This window comes from Lutjanus erythropterus, chromosome 7 (genome assembly GCF_056507025.1).
Source record: "Lutjanus erythropterus isolate fLutEry1 chromosome 7, fLutEry1.hap2, whole genome shotgun sequence".
Classification (NCBI taxonomy): Eukaryota; Metazoa; Chordata; class Actinopteri; order Lutjaniformes; family Lutjanidae; genus Lutjanus; species Lutjanus erythropterus.
The window spans coordinates 35,607,822-35,627,530 of NC_139323.1; the positions used below are offsets into that span (position 1 = coordinate 35,607,822).

Consider the following 19,709-nt stretch of genomic DNA (forward strand, 5'->3'; position numbering starts at 1 on the left):
ACTCTATCGCTCTCCTTGAGTTCATCCGGTCCATGAGTTCAAGAAGCCATAATCTGGGAAACATCCTGCAGTAAACTACAGAGTGAAACATGATATACAGTCAAATACAGCTGATTCAGAACTGGCAAGAAGTCAACCTCGGGATGTGAATGGGGGAGAAAAAACACCTATTGGACAAAAAGTTTTACAGCACTTTCTATAATATGTGTAAAGATCATGTCTTTTATATGTAACCTGCACATGGAGCCTGCTGTACATGACGAGAAGGAAAACTCAGGCCTGACTGAGGATCTCACAGCGAAACATGTGAGGGAGCGAGATCTGCTGCTTTTTTTTTTCTTTTACAAGCAAAGAGACACATTCACGCTGTATAAGTTTACTATTTTAGAGCGAAAGTCAGACGTGACAGCAGGTTCTCAGGTCAGTAGATGTGAGGTGATGACTGCTTCTGGAAATGGAAATAGCAGCGTCCTGACACATCACTCTGGCTGACACCTCCACGTTATCCTCACTTCGTCACATTGTGAAAGTTGCAGCAGCATAAACGTGATGCCAGTTCCCGCAGTCAAATGTTCTGCTTTATAACTGTAATACTGTTTTACATTTTCTGCTTTCCACCTGAAATAACGTCTTAAAATTTTGTTGCCTCTGTTTCATGTACAAGCACCAAAGATAGCTGCTGTCATACACCATTTTATAGCTTTATTACTCTTATCATCGATGCTTGAACAATCAAAGCAGTTAGAGATTTTTATTGTGAGGCCTCCTTCCTGTGTTTCACCAGATGTCTGCAGAAATATTTTATTGTTATTATAATCACGCATCCTCATATCCTGCAGTTTCCATTTGGCAGATGCTTCACAGTTTGCAGAAACAGTCAGAACTTGTTGAAGCTGTGTTTGAAGTAGCTTAAAATACTTGTCTAATTAAAGAAAAAGGGAGGATTTCAGCTCCCAAATGCTATAAAACTGCTCTGTCTCTTGCAACACTCAAGTTTCAAGTAGTCATATGCACAACAGTTACGGCGAAACAGTCATTGGTGCTGAAATTTAACAATGCTCAAATAGTATGTATTCACGCAAATAAAAATGAGAATTTAATATACAAATGTAAAAGTACAAGAACAAAAAATGTATGTAAAAATATATAATACTGTGTTTGGCAGATGTGCAATGGAAATCGATGAATTGCAGTAATAAATATATATTTACTGTGATGGTTAAAGAACTTGTTAACAGGTGGTAACTCCTACCGTTTTCCTTGTAACTCTGCTGAAACTGATTTGCTATAAAGAGTTGTTTCATTTAGCTCTAAGACCCTTTACACTTATTTGTAAATCCTGGGGATTTATTGGGGATTAATTAGCCAGGGACGTAAATATAGACGGTGCAAACTGTGTGGTTAGAAAAAGTGGGCCCTCCAGCATTATCTTGTGTGGTGAATCGGCCCCTGGCACCTCACAAATACACTTGTATTTAAATTACAATTCACAGTAAATTAAAACTGGGGCCATTTGCTTTATACGTCCTTGAAAAGGCAATGGTTTTCTTTGGCATTTTTATCACAAAAGCCCATCACAGTAGTGTGTACTGAGGCCTGTATTAACTACCTGACACCCCTTCTGTTAGCTGGACATATCTAATATTTAACTCAGTAAAATGCAAACATGGGCTCATTTCACCTGAATCAATCCCAGTGGGGGCAGAAACAGCTGGTCTTCTCACAGAGGGCCTTGTTTGCTGTTGTAGGTCATAAACTGGGATGTTTCATGCTGTTAAATCTCATTGTATTTCCTTTAAATGAAAACAGCAATGCCACAAAATAAAATTGCTCCAAAACAACTAAATATCCTGAAATGCAAATGTCCGGTAAATGAAAATACATGCAAATGTTCTTAAAGGATCAAAAATAAAAGTGCTCAGTGCTGTTATACTGTTATATATAATGAGTGTGATTATTAATGTTGATGCATTCATGTAAGTAGCATTTTGCTCTTGAAGATGATGTGGCGTAGCTGAGTTTTTAAAAGATTTTAAATAGAATCAGGAAGTTTAATCTATAACAATGCAACATATTTGTACTAATTTGTACTTTCATTGGTTGTGAAAAATAAATAAATGTTCCTTCCTTCACAGGGAGAAACTGACTGTTGTTGACAATTTTTGTTGATGACATGTCAGGTCAAAGCCCCGATTCAAACCCAGAACATCAGCAGATGAGGTGATTTACTGGTAAATATGAGTCTATAGTGAATTTATTTTTAGGAAAATGTTGCATAGTATACCTTTAATAACCACACAACCAGACTAGAAGCAGATTTTTGTACAATCTTGTCTGTTCCTGCAACTGGGAATGACTGACTTTATCAACCTCCATGTTCTGTACAAGACAAACTGCTAAACTAAAACTCAGAGATAAGGTCGAAGTTAGCAACCAGAGCAGGTAAACAGAGTCCTTGTGTCTGTGTTGTTGAGTCCAGAGCAGTGAGTCAGTGACCAACGGCCTCACTGTGTTGGCCTCAATCCCTCCTTTCCTTTTGCCCATCAGTGGAAAAGCACCACCCGAGTGGAGGAGAGGAGTGAGAGGAAAGAAGAGGTGGTGTGGTGTGGGCTGTAAAAAGACCTCTCTGTCCAGGCTTTGGCCTGCAGCCAGGCAGCGGCAGCAGAGACGTGTCAGACCAGGTACACAGCAGGGAGGCACGCTTCATGAACTCTACACTGAGCTTTGAGTACTAAAGCTGAGGGTCTTGTGATTCACGACATGCTGCAAGTGACTGAGTTGTAAAACACTAAAAAAAAAACAGCCTCTGCTGAGCTTCACGCGAGGACTTTAAGCTGAGTTCTGAAGATAGAAGTTGGACTTTGACTCAAGGGTCATCATATAAAGTAGAGGAGAAGCAAAAGGAGGCTATTTCACCAAACAGAGAGAGGACGGAGGAAAGGACGAGGCCATGGCCATGTGGAGGACAGTCGGAGCTCTTCTGCTGATACTGCACACTGGTAAGAGCTGATTTTTTAAAACTAAACACACTGTAAAGCTAGAAATAAATGTTGTTGTCTGTTACTTGTTTGTATATAGTGTTTATGTTTGTTTGATTCATTAAAGGCTGCGTCTGTGTGGTCATGTAAAACACTTATTCTTTAGATGTGGGACAGATCATGTCCCAACAGCAAAAAAAACCTTTAAAAATGATTAATACCAACGCTCTCATTCCAATCTTTCAGAGAAATTCCTCATTTAAAGGGATAGTTTCAGTCCTTATCTACTCACCCTCATGCTATTTGAAGGTCAGGTTTAGTTTTGTAGTCCATAAAACTCTGCTGAAGTTTCACAGGAAAACAGGGGTTGCTGAATCGTCCAAACACTTTAAGTGAATGGTGACCAGTTTTCAAATTTTAGCCGAATTTTCACTACAGATTCTTAGCTTGGAGCCACGATCACGTGTTTGTGTGCACTACGAGTGAATGACATGCTTGGGCTTTTATTTAACGTAGGGTTAAGGTTACCTTAACTTAACTTAAGAGGGAAATTCAACTTGAAACATTTTAAAGGTATGTGGATATGAATTTGTGGAGTTATTTTGTGGAATGGACTGAGGGATAAAATCCAACAAAGTAAAAATACCAGAAAGTTTAAAAAGATGTACAAAGAAATTATTTTTGCAAGGTACACAAATGAAGACAAGGAATGTAATGCACATTAAGGGTAATGTTGTTATTGGTTTTCTATTCTCTTTGCAAATTGTTGATAATGGACTATTGTTGATTATGTATGAAGAAGACAAACATAGACAAACAACTGTAGGGATGGATGCTGGGGAGGATATATATGAAACCAACAATAAATATTGTTAATATAGTTTTTGTCAGTATGGATGTGAAAAAACATTAAATTAAATCAAACTTAAATTACATTCACAGTTGTTTTGCAGAAGTTCTGACTCCCATGTTGGGAAGCCCTGTGCTAAGGCAGGAAATACAGCTGAAATGTCAGAATACAGTCATAGTCATTGTATATTCACAGTTTGGTTACAGGATGGGTTTGTGAATCATTTGGTGGGACATTTTATTGATGAGTGGTCTCTGTGTGTGTGTCTCTCTCTCAGTGTTTGGTCAGAGCAGCATCAGATGGTGCACCATCTCAGATCAGGAACAGAGGAAATGCCAGGCCATGTCGCAGGCCTTCGCTGCGGTCTCCATCCGTCCGTCCCTCATATGCGTCAGCGGAGGGACAGTCGAGGGCTGCGTTCAGAAATTACAGGTAGGATTTTAACAGCAGGAACTTTAATAAACCTTTAAACCTTATTTTATTGATTATTTATTATTATATTATTTATTGATTTATGCTACTTTTTGATTAATAAAGTAGCATGAATCAATCAGATGCATTGTAAAATATCTTAATAATTTAGTCATTTATTATTTTTTATCAGTCAGGACATCAGCAGACTTGAGGCTAATAAAATGCTTAGAGTGGAAGAACACACAATCAGGCATCAGATAAAAAGCAAATAAACTGGTTAATAGGTTATACAGTTATCAGGAAGCACCGAGCACACTGGGCTCTTTATGACAACCATGAACTGGACGATTTCTGATTTTGTAATTACCAGAAGCTGAACTAGGAGTGATACACAAATGCTCAAGGTCCAGTGGGTAAGATTTATGGGGGATTTATTACCAGAATATGGCAGAACTTTAATATAATATTCATAATTGAGGTCAAAATTATGTAAGAAGTATGGTCATTTCCTCATAGACGTCTATATAATTTGACTTGTTTTGCATCCACTGGAGTCGCCCCCTGTTGGCTTTTAGAAAGAATGCAGGTTAGAGGCACTTCCACACTGGCTTCACTTTTCAGATCCCGAGGCTACGACCACTTCTTTTATAAAGTCTATGCAGGAATTCTAAGAATTCGTAATAAAGGTGATGAGGAAATACCTGATAAGCTCAAAAACGTAAGTATTTCTCTCAAAAGCATTTCTAATCTGGTCAGACCTGTTGCGTATCTGACCCTGATCTGAGCTGGACTTTCATACTGTTGTTTTAGAAAGAAACGTGGTTGTTCTCCCATAAGCCCACAGAAATTTCCAATGTTTCTTCATACAATGTTCAAGTTATTTGTCTGTCCCTGTGAGTCTTTTAACATCAGTACTCTCATACTGAAGGTATCCTTATAACCCCTGATATATAATATCACTAATCCTTTTGTTTGCTGTGTCGCTGCAGAGGAAGGAAGTAGATGCCTTGTCCATGTTCGCCTCCGACATCTACAACCTGGGAAAGACCGCTTCCTTCAAGGTGGCCGCCGGTGAATCAAAGTCGGATGGTAAGATTCAGTCAAATGTTTTCAAAGCAAAATCAACAATAACAACAACAACAACAACGCAACAACAAAGCCCAGGTACCCGCTGGGCCTAAGTTCACAAAAATTATATACGGTAGTCAACAGCGAGAGACAAATCACTTTTTGATTCTGTTTGAATTGTGCCATGAATCGCACAAATGATTGTTTCCAATTTAAAGATAATTTTATGAGACAAGAAAGTCATTATGATTATTATTATTATGATGATTATCTTGAATCTTGTAAGACTATAGCGTTGCCTGACGCTTGGTGAATATCTGTGATTACTCTTCTCTCATGATGACACAAGTTAATTTTGTTTTTTAATCATGGATAACCTGGGTAAGTTAATGCCGGCATGTTCTGAGTTATCACACCCGTTGATCTGATTATAACCTCTGTACTGCATGTGGGATATTTCAAAACAGGAGTGGTACTTGCACTTTGATCTCCTAAATCTTAGTTCCATTCTCTGATAAGAAGTAGAAGTAGGAGTGATTGTCATATGAGTGTCAATAACGCTCGTGCTGTTGCTGCTTCAGGTACTGGTGCCTCCTACTATGCGGTTGCCGTGGTGAAGAAATCAAATTCTGGCATCAACATCAACACCTTGGCAGGAAGAAAGAGCTGTCACACCGGGAAAGGCCGAACAGCTGGTTGGAAGATGCCTGTAGGATACTTCATAGACCAGGGCTACATGTCTGCGATGGGCTGCAACTTCCCACAGGGTAGGAAACGTACATACTATACTTATGTACATACTGTACTGTACTGTACTGTACTGTATTCATATGTAATTTGAATGCACATACAGACGGCTGATGAGACGTGTGTGTTTTTGTTCAGCTGTGGGAAATTTCTTCAATGCGAGCTGCGTTCCTGGAGCAAACTCGGCTGCTGACCCTCCGTCTCTTTGTCAGCTGTGCAAAGGAGATGCTAACGGACAACACAAATGTGCGATGAGCGACCAAGAGAGATACTACAGCTACTTCGGTGCTTTCAGGTAACACAGAGAGCTTAGAGGTCTGCAGAACTCTAAATACATGAAGAACGGGTGTCACGTCATCTAGATTCCTTCTCTACCATTACTAGTACAGGCTTTAAACAGACCAGTTCATTCTAAAATCAGAAATACAGATTTTTCAGGGCAGTTTCACTTAAGAACTATTTTCTTTCTATCAAACTAAGCCCGCCAACCAAACCACCCCCGAGAACAAAGCATGCATCTCCTTATGGATGAGAGGCTCGTGCTTGTGACAGCGAGGCATGTCCTCAGCTGAGCTGAAACCTCTCACCCATGAGTAGATGCACGCTTCTTTCTGTGTGGGGACACGGTTGGCGAGTTTGCTTCAGTAGAAATAAAATAAACATCAAGGTCTGTAGATTATCTTGGGGCGTGGTTTCTGGAGAGAGACATTACCGTTGAGTTTTTCAAATAAATAGTAAATAAATACAATATAATATATAATATATTATGATAATAGCAAGAAATAGCACTACAGGTAACAGAAACATGTACCTGATATATAACAAAATTCATCCTCAGAATATGAATCTAAGCAATATAATTTATTGACTGATCTAAATGAATATGCAACTTGCTTACTGTATTTGAATTAAACATCATATATTATAGAGTGCTGCAGGATTGCATCCTATAACTTGGAAATGAAATAAGTATATTAGCACCAGTTCCCTCAATTTGAGGTCAATGGGTTTTTTAAAATTTAAATTAAATTTTGATTAATCACTCAGCGAAACCAAAGTGTTGAAGCCGAATGATTGACTGACATCTAGTGTGGCTAACAACACAAGCAGGACAATACCAAGGAAGGACCAAGGCTAACACTCTAAAAGAAGCTTGTGTGGAAGTCTGCAGTAACTTGCATCTTTAATTTTTAACTCCTTCTTTTTTGTTTCGGTCTCTGTAGGTGTCTGGCTGAAGATGCAGGAGAGGTGGCCTTCATCAAACACACAGTTCTCACACAGGATCTCACAGATGGTAACGTCTTAAATAACGGAATAGTCAGTAATTAGTCGGTTATTAGTAACTTATTAGTAACATTTTTTTTGTCATAGCCAGCTAGCTGGTCAGCATGTCCGTTAGCTAACCAGTTATTTTCTTTCACCAGGTCGTGGCCCAGACTGGGCAAAACCGCTGAAATCATCAGACTATGAGCTGTTGTGTCGCGACGGCACCAGAGCTCCCGTCACTCAGTGGAAAACGTGCCATCTGGTCCGCATCCCATTTCGTGGGGTTGTGGTCAACAATGACATCACTCCCTCTGTGGTGTTTAACATGCTGAACGAAGGCTTGGTACGTCCAAACATTTCACCATGGTAACGCCCACAAACACAAGTGTCACTGCTCAGTCATTTTGCATGTTGTAGTCATGGAGATGCACTTTGACTGAGTTGTGTTGGCCAAAATAATGTTCAGTACTCAAACACCATAAAAAAATCAATAATTATTTTTAGATTTATGGCTAACTTGCACACCTTACATGACAAATAATAGCCAATAGACCCTTGTAGCATGGACGTTATGATTGGAAAAACTGGAGGCAAATTTCAGTATCACCACTGCTGTTTAAGTGTTGGTGCCTACGAGCCACTAAACCCACTACTGGCAAATAGTGTCACTAACTTCACAGACTTACAGCTGCATAATCTTCAGTAGATGGAGTTTTCAGTTGTCATAAAATTATACTATAACGAGCAGCTTGTTAGCTTTGCTTAGCACAAAGACTGGAAACAGATGGCCTGACTCTATGAGGTTGATAAGCACCTTTAAAGCTCACTGATTTTGTTACCTCTGGACAGAAGCAGGCTAGCCGCTTCCTCTTGTTCCTCTTCCTCTTGTGTTCTTTCTTTCTGCTATGCTAAACTAACCGGCTGCTGGCTGTGGTGCCAGTTCTCATCTATGTTGGCATAAAATCTGAGGTCTGAACATATTTAATATATTTAACTTCTTATGTCATGTCGTGTCTTTGACTATCTTAAGACACAATGAAGCAATCGCGTGTTTAACATTGCTGTAAGATTCTATCTGTGAGATTAATTGAGTGCCATGTCTTTGTCTGCAGGAAAAGTCAGGCTTCGGCATGTTTTCGTCTGCAAACTATGGAGGAGGAACTGTACTCTTCTCTGACTCATCCACCATGTTCCAGTCGGTGGATTCAGACCCCCAGACATGGATGGGTCGCTTCTATTATAATGCCATGAAAGCCTTGGACTGTAAAGCTCCAGGTAAAATATCTATCTATCTATCTATCTATCTATCTATCTATCTATCTATCTATCTATCTATCTATCTATCTATCTATCTATCTATCTACCTACCTACCTACCTACCTACCTACCTACCTACCTATCATGATGTCTCATCTATCTATGAATATCTCAGATGTACTGCGGTGGTGTGTGGTGTCCAGCGGCGAGCAGCAGAAGTGTGGTGACATGGGCGCGGCCTTCCAAGGTAAAGGTCTGACTCCAATCATCAAGTGTGTCTTCGGGGACTCTGAGACTGATTGCATGAATAAAATCAAGGTAGGTTCCTGAAGAACAGTGAACTATGTCTGAAATTTAAGGGAAAATGCATTAGAGACTGATGGAGAATCCATTTTTAAGGCTGACGCCGATATTTATATGAGGCGTAACACAAACAAAACATTCACACATCAAGGAAAGTTTGACTAGTTTGATTTTAAATTCTGTGTATTTTAAAGTAATGAGCGCACATTTTAGATTCCTGCGTCATGCTCGCAGCTCTGAGAGGCTGTGCTCAGGCACAACCCTGCATTGAGCTAAATGCTGACAAAATGCAATTTCTTGTTACCTTTATATCCTGATAATAAGATATCTAATACTGTTCAAGCTGATATATGTAGTAGGCCAAATAGTTTTTTTCCCAGCAGACTAGCATCTAAATCTCTGTTTTTCCTTTTAATATTTGTGTAGAACAACGAGGCTGATGCCATCACTCTGGACGGGGGTTACATCTACACAGCAGGCAAAGACTACGGCTTGGTTCCTGCTACCGGCGAGAGCTACACAGGTAAAAACACAAGAACAGAGACTCACACAAGTCACACGTTCTCCTTTTTAAGAAGACAGATACAGCTTTTTGTTTGTTGTTTTTGTTTTATCTCCAGAGGACCATGACGGCTCCATATACTATGCAGTCGCGGTCGTGAAAACGACTAGCCAGGACATCCGTAACCTTGACGACCTGCGCGGCCGTCGCTCCTGTCACACTGGACTTGGTCGCACAGCTGGCTGGAACGTTCCCGTGGCAACGCTGATAGAGAAAGGCCTAATCGCCCCTCAGCAATGTCAGATACCCCAAGGTCAGTGGGATGTTGGTGTGTGTAGCAGAGGTGTGAGCTGGAGGTGTCAGAACTCACAGAAATCCAGGTCAAACACTGAAAATCAATAAAATGTAAGAAAATAGTGAAAAACGCTCATCAAAATGTCAGCAGCTTCAATGCAAAGGTATTATATATTTGTTTATATCTATTTATCTAAAATAGGAATAAGCAGCAAATCCTCACATTTACTGTCAACTACTGGAACCAGAGAATCTTAAGCATTTTTATTGATTAATAACTGAGATGATTAAAGGCTTATTTAAATGGTTGATTGACTGAATTATTAATCAGCTAATAGTCTCAGCAGTATTTTTCATTTTACCACGGCAGAGGTGTTGTATGTGGAATTTAAATGTATTGATAGTACATTTTTACATGTAGGTGGGTGCCTTAAAGGGATAGTTCACCCCCAAATTAAAAATACATATTTTTGTCCTGGTGTGTAGAGCTATTTATCTAGATTTTTTTTTAGAGATGTCTGCTAAAAAGAAAGTAGTTCCAGTAGATTCTACAGCTGAATACATGAAACTGCTCACAACAAGAGTAACCTGGTCATGACTCTAGGAAAGAGACACTGATTTTGAGTTTTTAAGAAGTATTGTATTTTTAATTTTGGAAAAGAATAAAATGGCTCCCCTAAAAACTACAGTGTAGTTTGAGTAGTACTCTCTGTGACAACTAAAGTTGGCCTAAACTGGCCCCACAGTGTTTCATTTAAATGCCTGAATTTTCAGTCTTGACTTTCTATTTCCTCTTTCCCATGATGACCAGCGGTGGGATCGTTCTTCAAGCAGAGCTGCGTACCAGGAGCCAACCAGGCCGGTTACCCCAGCAGCCTGTGTGATCTGTGCGTGGGAGACAGTTCAGGACAGAACAAGTGCGAGAAGGGGAAAGACCTGTATGATGGATACGATGGTGCCTTCAGGTACTAAAAACTGCAACATCCTAAATCCCTGCATCTCATCAGGATTACATGTTTTTCACACTTACTCTCCCAGATCCCAAAATACTTTCTGCAAACTTATAAACTATTGTCTCCAATAGTGAAGTTGCTTAACTTTTTCTACTGTCTGTCCATTTAGGTGTCTGGCAAAGGGAGAGGGAGACGTGGCTTTCATCAAACATACTACTGTCTTCAGTAACACTGATGGTAAGACAAGAAGCTCCACAATGTTCTCATTATCAGGGTCTCATAATTCGAAGGATCTTAACGAACCGCCTCACTTTGTGCGTTTGTTCAGGTAACTCTGGTGAATCGTGGGCAGCGGATCTCCTGTCTTCAGATTTCCAGCTGCTGTGTTCTCAGGGGACTAAAGCCGATGTCAAACAGTACAGACACTGTAACCTGGCCAGAGTCCCCTCCCACGCTGTGATGGTACGGCCCGACACCGACATCAACGCTGTCTATGGACTCCTGGACCGTGCACAGGTAAGAGTGTTCAGACTGTCTGTACTGTCTCTGAGTCAGAGGGTGTCAGTATTAAAAGTCGGCTGCCAAAAAGTATTGACGTGATGAGCTGTGTTCAAATCCAACACAGACAGTGTGAAATCTGTGTGATTAACTGTTAATTATGTTTCAGTAAATCTAAAAACAAATAAAGAAATCATGAGTAGTGGGTGTAACACACTTTTTTGAGATTATTTATTGCAAGACATCACCAGTGTCATTAGCATAACTGTTGGACTAAGTAAGGTGTTATACTTACAGAATTTTAGATTTTTTTTGTAGGTATATAGGCAGTATTTTATAGTATATTTGATAATTTTTCTTAAATACAAGTTGTTCAGTTGGTGTTTTTTTTAAGTTATTTCTAATTAAAAAGACCAGTGAAAGTTTACTGTGTCAGCGCTCTGATCTCTCACAAAAATATATTAGCAGCTCTTTATAAAGCAACACTGTAAGTGATAATATACCCTTCAAAATAAAAGTATCCGCTTAATACCCTTAGAAGTTTACAACAATTTATAATGTCCTGCCAAAAAACCTAAAAAACCTCCACATGCAAGTAAGTGAAATAGATTCTTACATTAAAAAAATACTGTTACACAGTCAGTTCTCAGATGCTGGTCCTTGAACACACCAAGAGGGAGTTTTCCAGCAGGAGCCTGGTTGCTGCCTAATTACTGCTTATTAAGATTTACAGTGATATGAATGGAAATCAATGGGTAACTTTCCCTTTGCTGGTCAGTTTGGGTGTTTGTTCAGCTTCTCTTCATGTCTGTTTCTCTGTAGACATACTTTGGCAGTGATACAAATCCTGGCTTCAAGATGTTTGACTCACAGGCCTACTCAGGCAAAGACCTCATCTTCAAGGACTCCACTGTTCGCCTGGTGGGTGTTGCTGACAGAAAGACCTACGAGGAGTGGCTGGGCCAAGGCTACATGGACTCACTGGTCAACATGGAGTGTAACTCTTCAAGTGCAGGTAAAAACACACTAAATTTGATTAATTAAAATAATCCAAATGATCACTGTTTTAAATGTTTGAAACACATCATTTACTTCTGGAAACTGAGAGTTGAAATGAAAAAAAAAAAAAAAAAACTTTCATGACAATCACAATATGAACCACCTCTAAATTGAAGTGATTTTGGATTACTTTTAAACAGATTATTTTCTGTGATATTTTTTAAGAACTTTAAATACAATCCTCTATCTCTATTTTTTTTAAAACAATGATATGTACTAACAGGCTCTTTTCTTTGATAAATCCAGTGTTTTCTTCTCCTTGCTGCTCAGCCATTTTGCTATTAGCTCTTTGATTATTTTAACTGTATACGTTTTTCTAATGCACGGCTATTTATCAGAGACTGTAGGCCTTGTGAATGTGGACAACAAATAACACACATCCCTAATAATAAAAAAAAGAACCTATGACACACCATTTCGGGAAGATGCTGATAATTTCCAGTCCATAACATGTCCACTTTTTGTGTCAGAGTTGTTTTCTTACATACAACCTCCCTAATATTTCCCAATTTCTCTTCTTCCTGCAGTGATGTCCTCCGCATGGCTGCTGCTGATGACTCTGTTCAGCGTCGTTCTGACCAACATGTGGATGTAAAGTCCACGATCGACACAGGCATTCAGCCTCCTCTCCCACTTCCCCCTTTTTCTCCATCCTTCACCCTTCCTCTGTCTCCACATCTGGCTCCTCTGCCCCTTTTTCTTTCTCCTTTCTCCAATTTTCACACAGGAATCTTCACATATTTTTATCTTTCTGACCGTTGTCCAATCAAATCAATCATCATAGCCTTAGGCTAGTCCAGTTTTGCCCTGCTTTTTTTTTTTCGAAACCCACTGTTTTTAACCTCGAATCTGAGTTGTTATCCTAAAGTAGCATCATTTCAGCCATTTTATTTTAATATATGAGAAGACAGCATGTTTGAGCTGCCTTTGGATTTAAATGGAGCTAATTTTGTAGCAAATGAAGCACAATGTCTCCTGCTTTTTGTGGCAGAGAGGAGAGCTTTCTGCCAGAGGGATCTCGGCCCGTGTGAATCAGACATGTTGAGAGCAGGTGTTGCTGCCGCTGTGTTTACTGAGGGTGAGCTGCCATATCAGTGTGTATGCTGCCACCTGTTACATTGCTTTAGTGGACAGTGCATCCCTGTCTCTCCAAAGCCGGTTCTCTGCTCTGCTGCCACTTCCTCTGTGAATACTACTAACAAACACAGCCTTCGCTTCACTTTAGGATGTGTTTCTACTATAAGCTAATGCCATATCAGTGAATATGCACTAGTGTTTCCTCCACACAGAGCTGTGCTGGGGATGGTGTGATAATGAGTGAATGAGTGTTTGTCCATAGGCTTTCTGCTTCATGTATTCTCCTCAAACAGCTACAAATCAAGAAGCTAAATACCTTAATGTATCTGGTTTAAGCCAATATCTGTCTTGCTTGCTGCTACATGATGACTGAAATATTTTGTTGTGTATAATTGCTACAAATCTGATGCTTTTGAATATGAACAGCAGATAGTCAGCATACCTCCCAATTTCCACACTTTTTTTTTAGCATTTCAGTTTATATATTTGGACACAAATGGTGTGAGAAAACATCCTGTGGTTTGTGTTGGAGAGCGAATGATTTTTTGTGTGTCTGAATGGTTTAAGTCAACGAATAGTTTGCATCAGCTGAAGAAAGACAGCATGTTTTTATTTATTCGTGTAATTTCAGCTTTTAAAGTTAAAAAAAAGTTTTACTTGTGTTTTGTTCGACTTACAGTGAGAAAATTGAATCCCTTTTTGGTTTGGAAAGAGATTTGGCTTAAAATATCTTTAGTTATGCAAAAGAACAGTTAAAATAAAACTCTGTCTTCAAGACTATTCTGAGTAAAAAAAAAAAAATCTGCTCTCATGTCCTCTAACCCAAACAACTCACTCCAGAAATGTCTGTTTGTTACTCAGACTAGGCAGTTCTCGTCATATCTGCTGTACGTCCCGCTGCTTGGTGGCTGTTTTCTGTTTTAAGATGTTGATTTTGGATGTGTATTTTCCTTTGTTGAGAGATTTATTTTTATATGAAGTTCAGGTGCCATATCAGTGTATATGTACTGACTCATGCTATCGGCAACGAATGCTTCCTCTTCCTCCTGATAGAGATTTATTTCTATGTGAAATGATGTAACGTGTAACTAATATTTAGTTGCCAGACCAGTGCGTCTGCATAAGTATTGCTACATAAAGCCGTCAACTTGAGCTGTTTTCTGCGCTTGTTCAAATGAAATAAAGCTTTGCACTGCGAAAACACTGTTATGCTGAGTTGTTGTTTTTGGAAATTTGTTGTTGTCGTTTATTGTCTGCATGTGTTTCATACTGTTTCTCTCCTCTGCTTAATTGTGTCATATGAGGACTCCAAACAGCTGAGGATGTTCAGGCACCAGTGTTGGAAATGCCTTAAATGCAGTCTAAAATGATGGATTGGGAATTTGCGATTACGCGAGTCTGTGCACAGATGTGATATGACATAATTTATTAGCAACAAAATTGAACCCTGCTAGTTCCCAGCAGAGTCCTGTAGAGTCCACCTTTTTTTTTACCTGAGCCAAACCATAAAACAATGATAGCAATCAGATGATATTCATACAGGGTCAGTAGTACACAGATGGTAAAAAGTTTTTTGTTTTTTTTTTTACCATTTTTTTAAATATTTTTTTAATTCAGTGGTATTTGCTGGGTACCCAGTATTGGCTGATACATAAAATTATGGTACCAGAATGGAAAGAATAAAATGTACTGTAAAAATAAAAAAGTTCTCAACTCAAAGGTAACAAACTGCAATAGATTTTTGAGTTTTGATCCCAACTCAAAGTTTTGAAAAAGTTTTACAAACTACTAGTCTTTTGTTGAGATAATTTACTTTTCTTCTTTAGATAAACCTAAAACTTTGAATTTTAGAAACAAATTCAAACTCAAGCATTGTATTAAAAATAACTAAAAAGACAAATCAGATTTGCAGCTCACTGACCATTTTTTTCTGTACTTTCTAAAACTCAAAGATTCAAGTTAATCTAAAGAAGAAAAGTAAATTATCTCAACTAAAGATTACAGGTCAGGAAAACTTTAAAGTTTATTTCAAAAGTTTCAAGAGTTTGAGTTCAGCACAAAATGCTACAATCAATTTCAGTCCAATGCTTTGATTTTTTTCTCAATTTCTTTTACAGTGTGGTATGGGATTATCTCGATTCAGAGCTAGAAATATTTTTATTTCTAGTAAGCTTATTATGGCTACTTTTCCTCAGACACAAAGGTTTTACATTTTTTGCCTCTTGTGGCAGAAACAAGATCTCCTCTCACATCTTTCTGCACATGGACATTTGGCTTTGCCATTTATACAACGAAATATGATCAACAGTGAAATGTGTCCTTTTCTTTTTGTTTCAAAGTTTTTAAAGTAGGGCTGAAACCATAACAATTATTTTCATTTTCTATAAATATCCCCAGTAATTTCTTGAGTAATCCATCTAAAATGAGAAAATGCAGAATCAGAATTTTCTAAAACTCAAAGATGACAAGTCCAAATGTCATTTTAAATTTGATGCTAAGACATGAAAAAGCAGCACATTGTCACACTTACAGCTGAAACAATCAAATGTTGGCTTGAAAAATAACTTTTCAAGGATTCATTAATCATAAAATAGTTACCAGATAATTTACACCTGACTGATTAAACGTTGTTGCTTCAAGTGACAGTACAATATACGGCAACTCGGTTGACGTCAGGGCGAGAGGTTGGGTGAATATACTGAGGGACATGGAACCAGGAATGAAAGTCCTCGTACAGGATCTTGTGCCAACGCAGAGATCAGGTGTCACCAGGGAGCAATAAAATGTTCTCTTACCTCTATTTAAACTCTTTCCAGCGTTTCATATCTGTTGTTATAAAAGCAACTGGACTCTGAGATACAACCTGACAGCTGTGAACTTCACTCCTTCTGACTCTGCAAATCTGACACCACTTTTCTTACAGTCAGCCTCTGATGTAAGTGCACACCTCAGTTAGAGGTACATGACAAATACTGAGGCTGATAAAGTTTATTTATTTAATCATTATTTACTTACCTGATAATGAAATTACAGTTGCTGAATAACAATTACTGGTGATGGCTACGGCACCTCTTACCATTTTATACCACATAAAAAGGTTGGCTGTTTTTTGGCAGAAGCAAAACAAATGTTTGTATCAGTTTTAAGGTTTCAAAACGTGACACCCGACATCTCAACTATGCTGGATTGCAAATGTGGACCCAATCAAACTCACTCAAATGGCTTCTGAAAGTCCGCCTTTTCCTTTAGACCCCAAATTCTTCAATTTAAAAACATGATTACTGTTTTAGCTGAGCTTTACTGTTTTTGTTTGTTTTATTTTAGAAGTCAACATTATTGAAAATGAGGAAAACCTCAACAATTCTTAGGGTTTAAATAAAGATTTAAAGAAATTTTAATAATATCTGCATTTAATTTGAATTCTTAGGGGAAACGCTCTATAAAAGCCAAAGAATATTTTTGAAGTTTTTTTTTTAATGTTCTTAAATAAATGAGCATTTGAAGAACTGTTCTGTCAGTTAGATTTGGTTCAGTCACAGCTGTCGTTTACCTTTCTTGCTCACAGGTGTGCATTAACCGGAGATTACATGACCTTTCTGAAATACAAAGATATGAAATGATTGACTATTTTATTGGCATCAAGCTGAAAATCAGCTGAAAAAAAATCCATAAAAAAAAAAAAAAAAAAATCCACAGGCACACAATCATCTATAATCTGACTGATTTTGCTTCCATATAAGATAACAAAGGGAAAATATATAAACTGACACTTACTTGCAATCAAGGTGCTGTGTTATAAATTATAATCTTTATTATTTACCTATACAGTCAAAACAAAATGACAAATTCATTAGGCCTATCTAGACATACCAAATCTCTCTATATACAGTATCTACATTTTAACCGATTAAACGATTTACCGAGACAACTTGATGTACACATCCATAAAACCTCTTTGGCAGGATTTGGTGTCACAGGTGTATGAGAGCACATTGATTGAAGGAAATGGAAATCACAGTCACAGTACATGTCCAGACACCTTTAGTTGAACTACCAGTCTGTGGTTTTGTATCTCAGAATAATGTGAAGATGAAAAAGGCAGTTCCAGGGCTGAGTTCTCCTGAGAAAGGTTTTCACTGAAATTACAGGTCAACTTACTTTAAAGAAAAGGCCTTAACCTTTCCACACTAGTCCAAAATTCCAGTTGTAAGATAATATACCAAGATAGTTCCTACTTTTCTTTACGCTTTCTGGAAGACTGAATTTTTCTGTCTGTTCTCAGAAGGAAAGTACATGCAAAGATTTGAGACAGTGGTTCATTTTGTGTTGTGTTTAAACTCCCAATCGCTTAATAGCAGTGTTGTCATCTTATTTCACCCATTTTTAAAGCACTTTTATTATGTATTATACTGCCACTTTCTTGTGATACACCGGCCTCACTCTCACAGTTGTGAATAATTTATGTATTTATTTGGGATGCATCATTATATCAGGACATTATCAGCAGCAGTAGAAAATGCTTCCCAATTTAAAAAAAAAATCTGTGAACAAAGAGCGACAGGCACCAGAAAAAACATCCGTCAGCAGTAGTTTTCTTTTTATGCCCTGTGAATGACAGCATTTTCTCAAATATTGTATTGGGCCATGATGATAAGAATAGAGAGAATAACCTGTTCATTCCACTAAAAGAGAAAGACTTGATGTTCTCTGCAATTAGATGAGGGAAAAAAATGCAAATATTGGTATCAGCCAAAATGAGTTGGAAAATATCAGCATATCAGATATTGGCAAAGACCAGCATTGTGCATCTCTGGTATTTATCATAACTTGTCATACATTATCTGACCACAGAATGTGGGTCAGTGTAGACTAGGGCTACACAATTAATTGCAATAAAACTGCAACATGGCCAAGTGAAATATGCAAACTGCAAAACCAAATCACAATTTTTTTGAAAAAGGAAAAGTGTTTGAGAAAACAGCATCATAATGAGGTCCTGTGGTGCTGCATTGATGACCTGGCCTAAAAATCTTGTTCTCCAGTTGAAAGAAAACATGTTTGTTTGGTACAATAAATATCACATCATCACAATTTTAATAACGTTTTTTTCAGTGAACATGAAAACTGTATTTTCAGTAAAAATAACCAGTCTATGACTTTTTCTTTCTTTTTTTTTTTTTTAACCAAATCGTGCAGTCCCAGTGCAGACCACTTCACATTAACTACCACCAACTGATGATCAGTGTCCACAACTTTCTGATGGTTGCAGTTAACCACCACAGCTGTCATGCATTGCTTCGGCAGATTGTCCATAACATCCTTTCTACTTTGAGCTCCATGAACTGTTTTTAACTGTTTGTTCCACAGGCAGTCAGGTGAGGTTACAAGTCAGTTGGATTCCCAGCCAGTATGTCCTTTTTACTTCTTGATCTGCCTGGAGCCGTCCTTCCATCCTTCCTTCACTTCATTCACGAACGTGTCTTTGACTTTACGGAGGCGGCCGCCCATCTCTCCCAGGTCACCGGGGACTTTGCCGGCCTCATGCCGCACCTGCCGCAGCGTCTGGGACCGGAGGACCCGCTCCGAGGCGTCCCGGCCGGCTATCTGAGCCTTGGTGATGGCGTAGGCTGTGATCTGGGCCGCCCTGCGGATCGGACGAGACTCTGCCAGCTTCTCGACGACGCGGGCGTTGTTGAGGAGGTTAAATAACAAACGAGCGAGCATGTTGACGAGTGTTTCCCAAAGACCCCGACTGACGCGTTAGCTTAGCCAGCTAACTGTTAGCAGTCCCGTCAAACTCCGTGTATTTCAGCTCTGTAACGACAATAACATTCACCGTGAGTTAGCTGGAAGTATAGACTTATCGACGGTAGCTAAAATACTATCATTTGCGGTTCATCTGTGGTGTAAATTTGTGTACCTGCACAGTAAAAAGTTGACTTACTTCAGCTGAACCAGGTGACCGCTGGGTTACAGTGGATGACATAACAGACTGAAGCCAGGCTGAAGTTGGCTTCACGTTCGAGAGACTCTTAAAGGGACAGCTCACCCTAAAATCAAAATACACTTTTTAGGGCTGCACGATTAATTGCAATATTATTGAAATTGCAATATGGCCAAGTGCAGTATCCAAATCACAACTTTTTGAAAAAGGAAAAATGTATGCGAAAATAGCATTATAATGTGCTGCATACATGCCTTGGTCTCTCCGGATGAAAGAACACGTCTGTTTGGTACAGACCCCAACAAATTTCACATAATCACAATTTGCATAGGTAACGCAAAAATGATCACTCCCAATAACTGTATTGCATATTGCAATTTCAATGAAAATGTTATGTTCATATCATATTATGGAGCCCTACATTTTTTTCTCTAGTTGTGGCTAAAGAAATCAACAACAGTTTTTATTGCTGGTGAAGCTAAAGGAGAAAAGATTCCCC

The 19,709-nt window shown here is 38.7% G+C and overlaps 2 protein-coding genes across 3 annotated transcripts; one reads left to right on the forward strand and one right to left on the reverse strand.

Moving 5' to 3' along the window:
- The first annotated feature begins 216 nt into the window (after positions 1 to 216).
- meltf (melanotransferrin) lies at positions 217 to 14,467 on the forward strand. Its single transcript, XM_084723516.1, has 17 exons — positions 217 to 306; positions 2,480 to 2,681; positions 4,106 to 4,260; positions 5,232 to 5,331; positions 5,892 to 6,077; positions 6,196 to 6,352; positions 7,281 to 7,351; positions 7,482 to 7,666; positions 8,436 to 8,598; positions 8,756 to 8,898; positions 9,310 to 9,406; positions 9,504 to 9,698; positions 10,491 to 10,644; positions 10,802 to 10,869; positions 10,961 to 11,148; positions 11,953 to 12,145; positions 12,717 to 14,467. Exons 1-17 carry the CDS (start codon positions 217 to 219, stop codon positions 12,782 to 12,784), a joined length of 2,415 nt encoding a protein of 804 aa, XP_084579642.1. The 3' UTR covers positions 12,785 to 14,467.
- Positions 14,468 to 17,803: 3,336 nt separating this feature from the next.
- LOC146324313 (protein NCBP2AS2-like) lies at positions 17,804 to 19,652 on the reverse strand. 2 transcript variants are annotated; one of them, XM_084723629.1, is made up of 2 exons: positions 19,187 to 19,652; positions 17,804 to 19,080 (listed from the first exon to the last, which is right to left on the reverse strand). In XM_084723629.1, exon 2 carries the CDS (start codon positions 18,988 to 18,990, stop codon positions 18,685 to 18,687), a length of 306 nt encoding a protein of 101 aa, XP_084579755.1. In that variant the 5' UTR covers positions 18,991 to 19,080; positions 19,187 to 19,652; the 3' UTR covers positions 17,804 to 18,684. The 2 variants fall into 2 exon arrangements, with proteins under 2 accessions (XP_084579755.1, XP_084579754.1); XM_084723628.1 differs by having other exon boundaries at positions 19,211 to 19,638.
- Between the last annotated feature and the right edge of the window lie 57 nt (positions 19,653 to 19,709).

Excerpts from the sequence above, each read along its gene's own strand:
- LOC146324313 (XM_084723629.1), bottom strand. The coding sequence starts at position 18,990 with ATGCTCGCTCGTTTGTTATTTAACCTCCTCAACAACGCCCGCGTCGTC.
- meltf (XM_084723516.1), top strand. The coding sequence starts at position 217 with ATGTCTTTTATATGTAACCTGCACATGGAGCCTGCTGTACATGACGAG. Across the intron at positions 7,667-8,435 it reads ACATGCTGAACGAAGGCTTG|GAAAAGTCAGGCTTCGGCAT; the intron begins GTACGTCCAAAC and ends CTTTGTCTGCAG. Across the intron at positions 12,146-12,716 it reads GTGTAACTCTTCAAGTGCAG|TGATGTCCTCCGCATGGCTG; the intron begins GTAAAAACACAC and ends TTCTTCCTGCAG.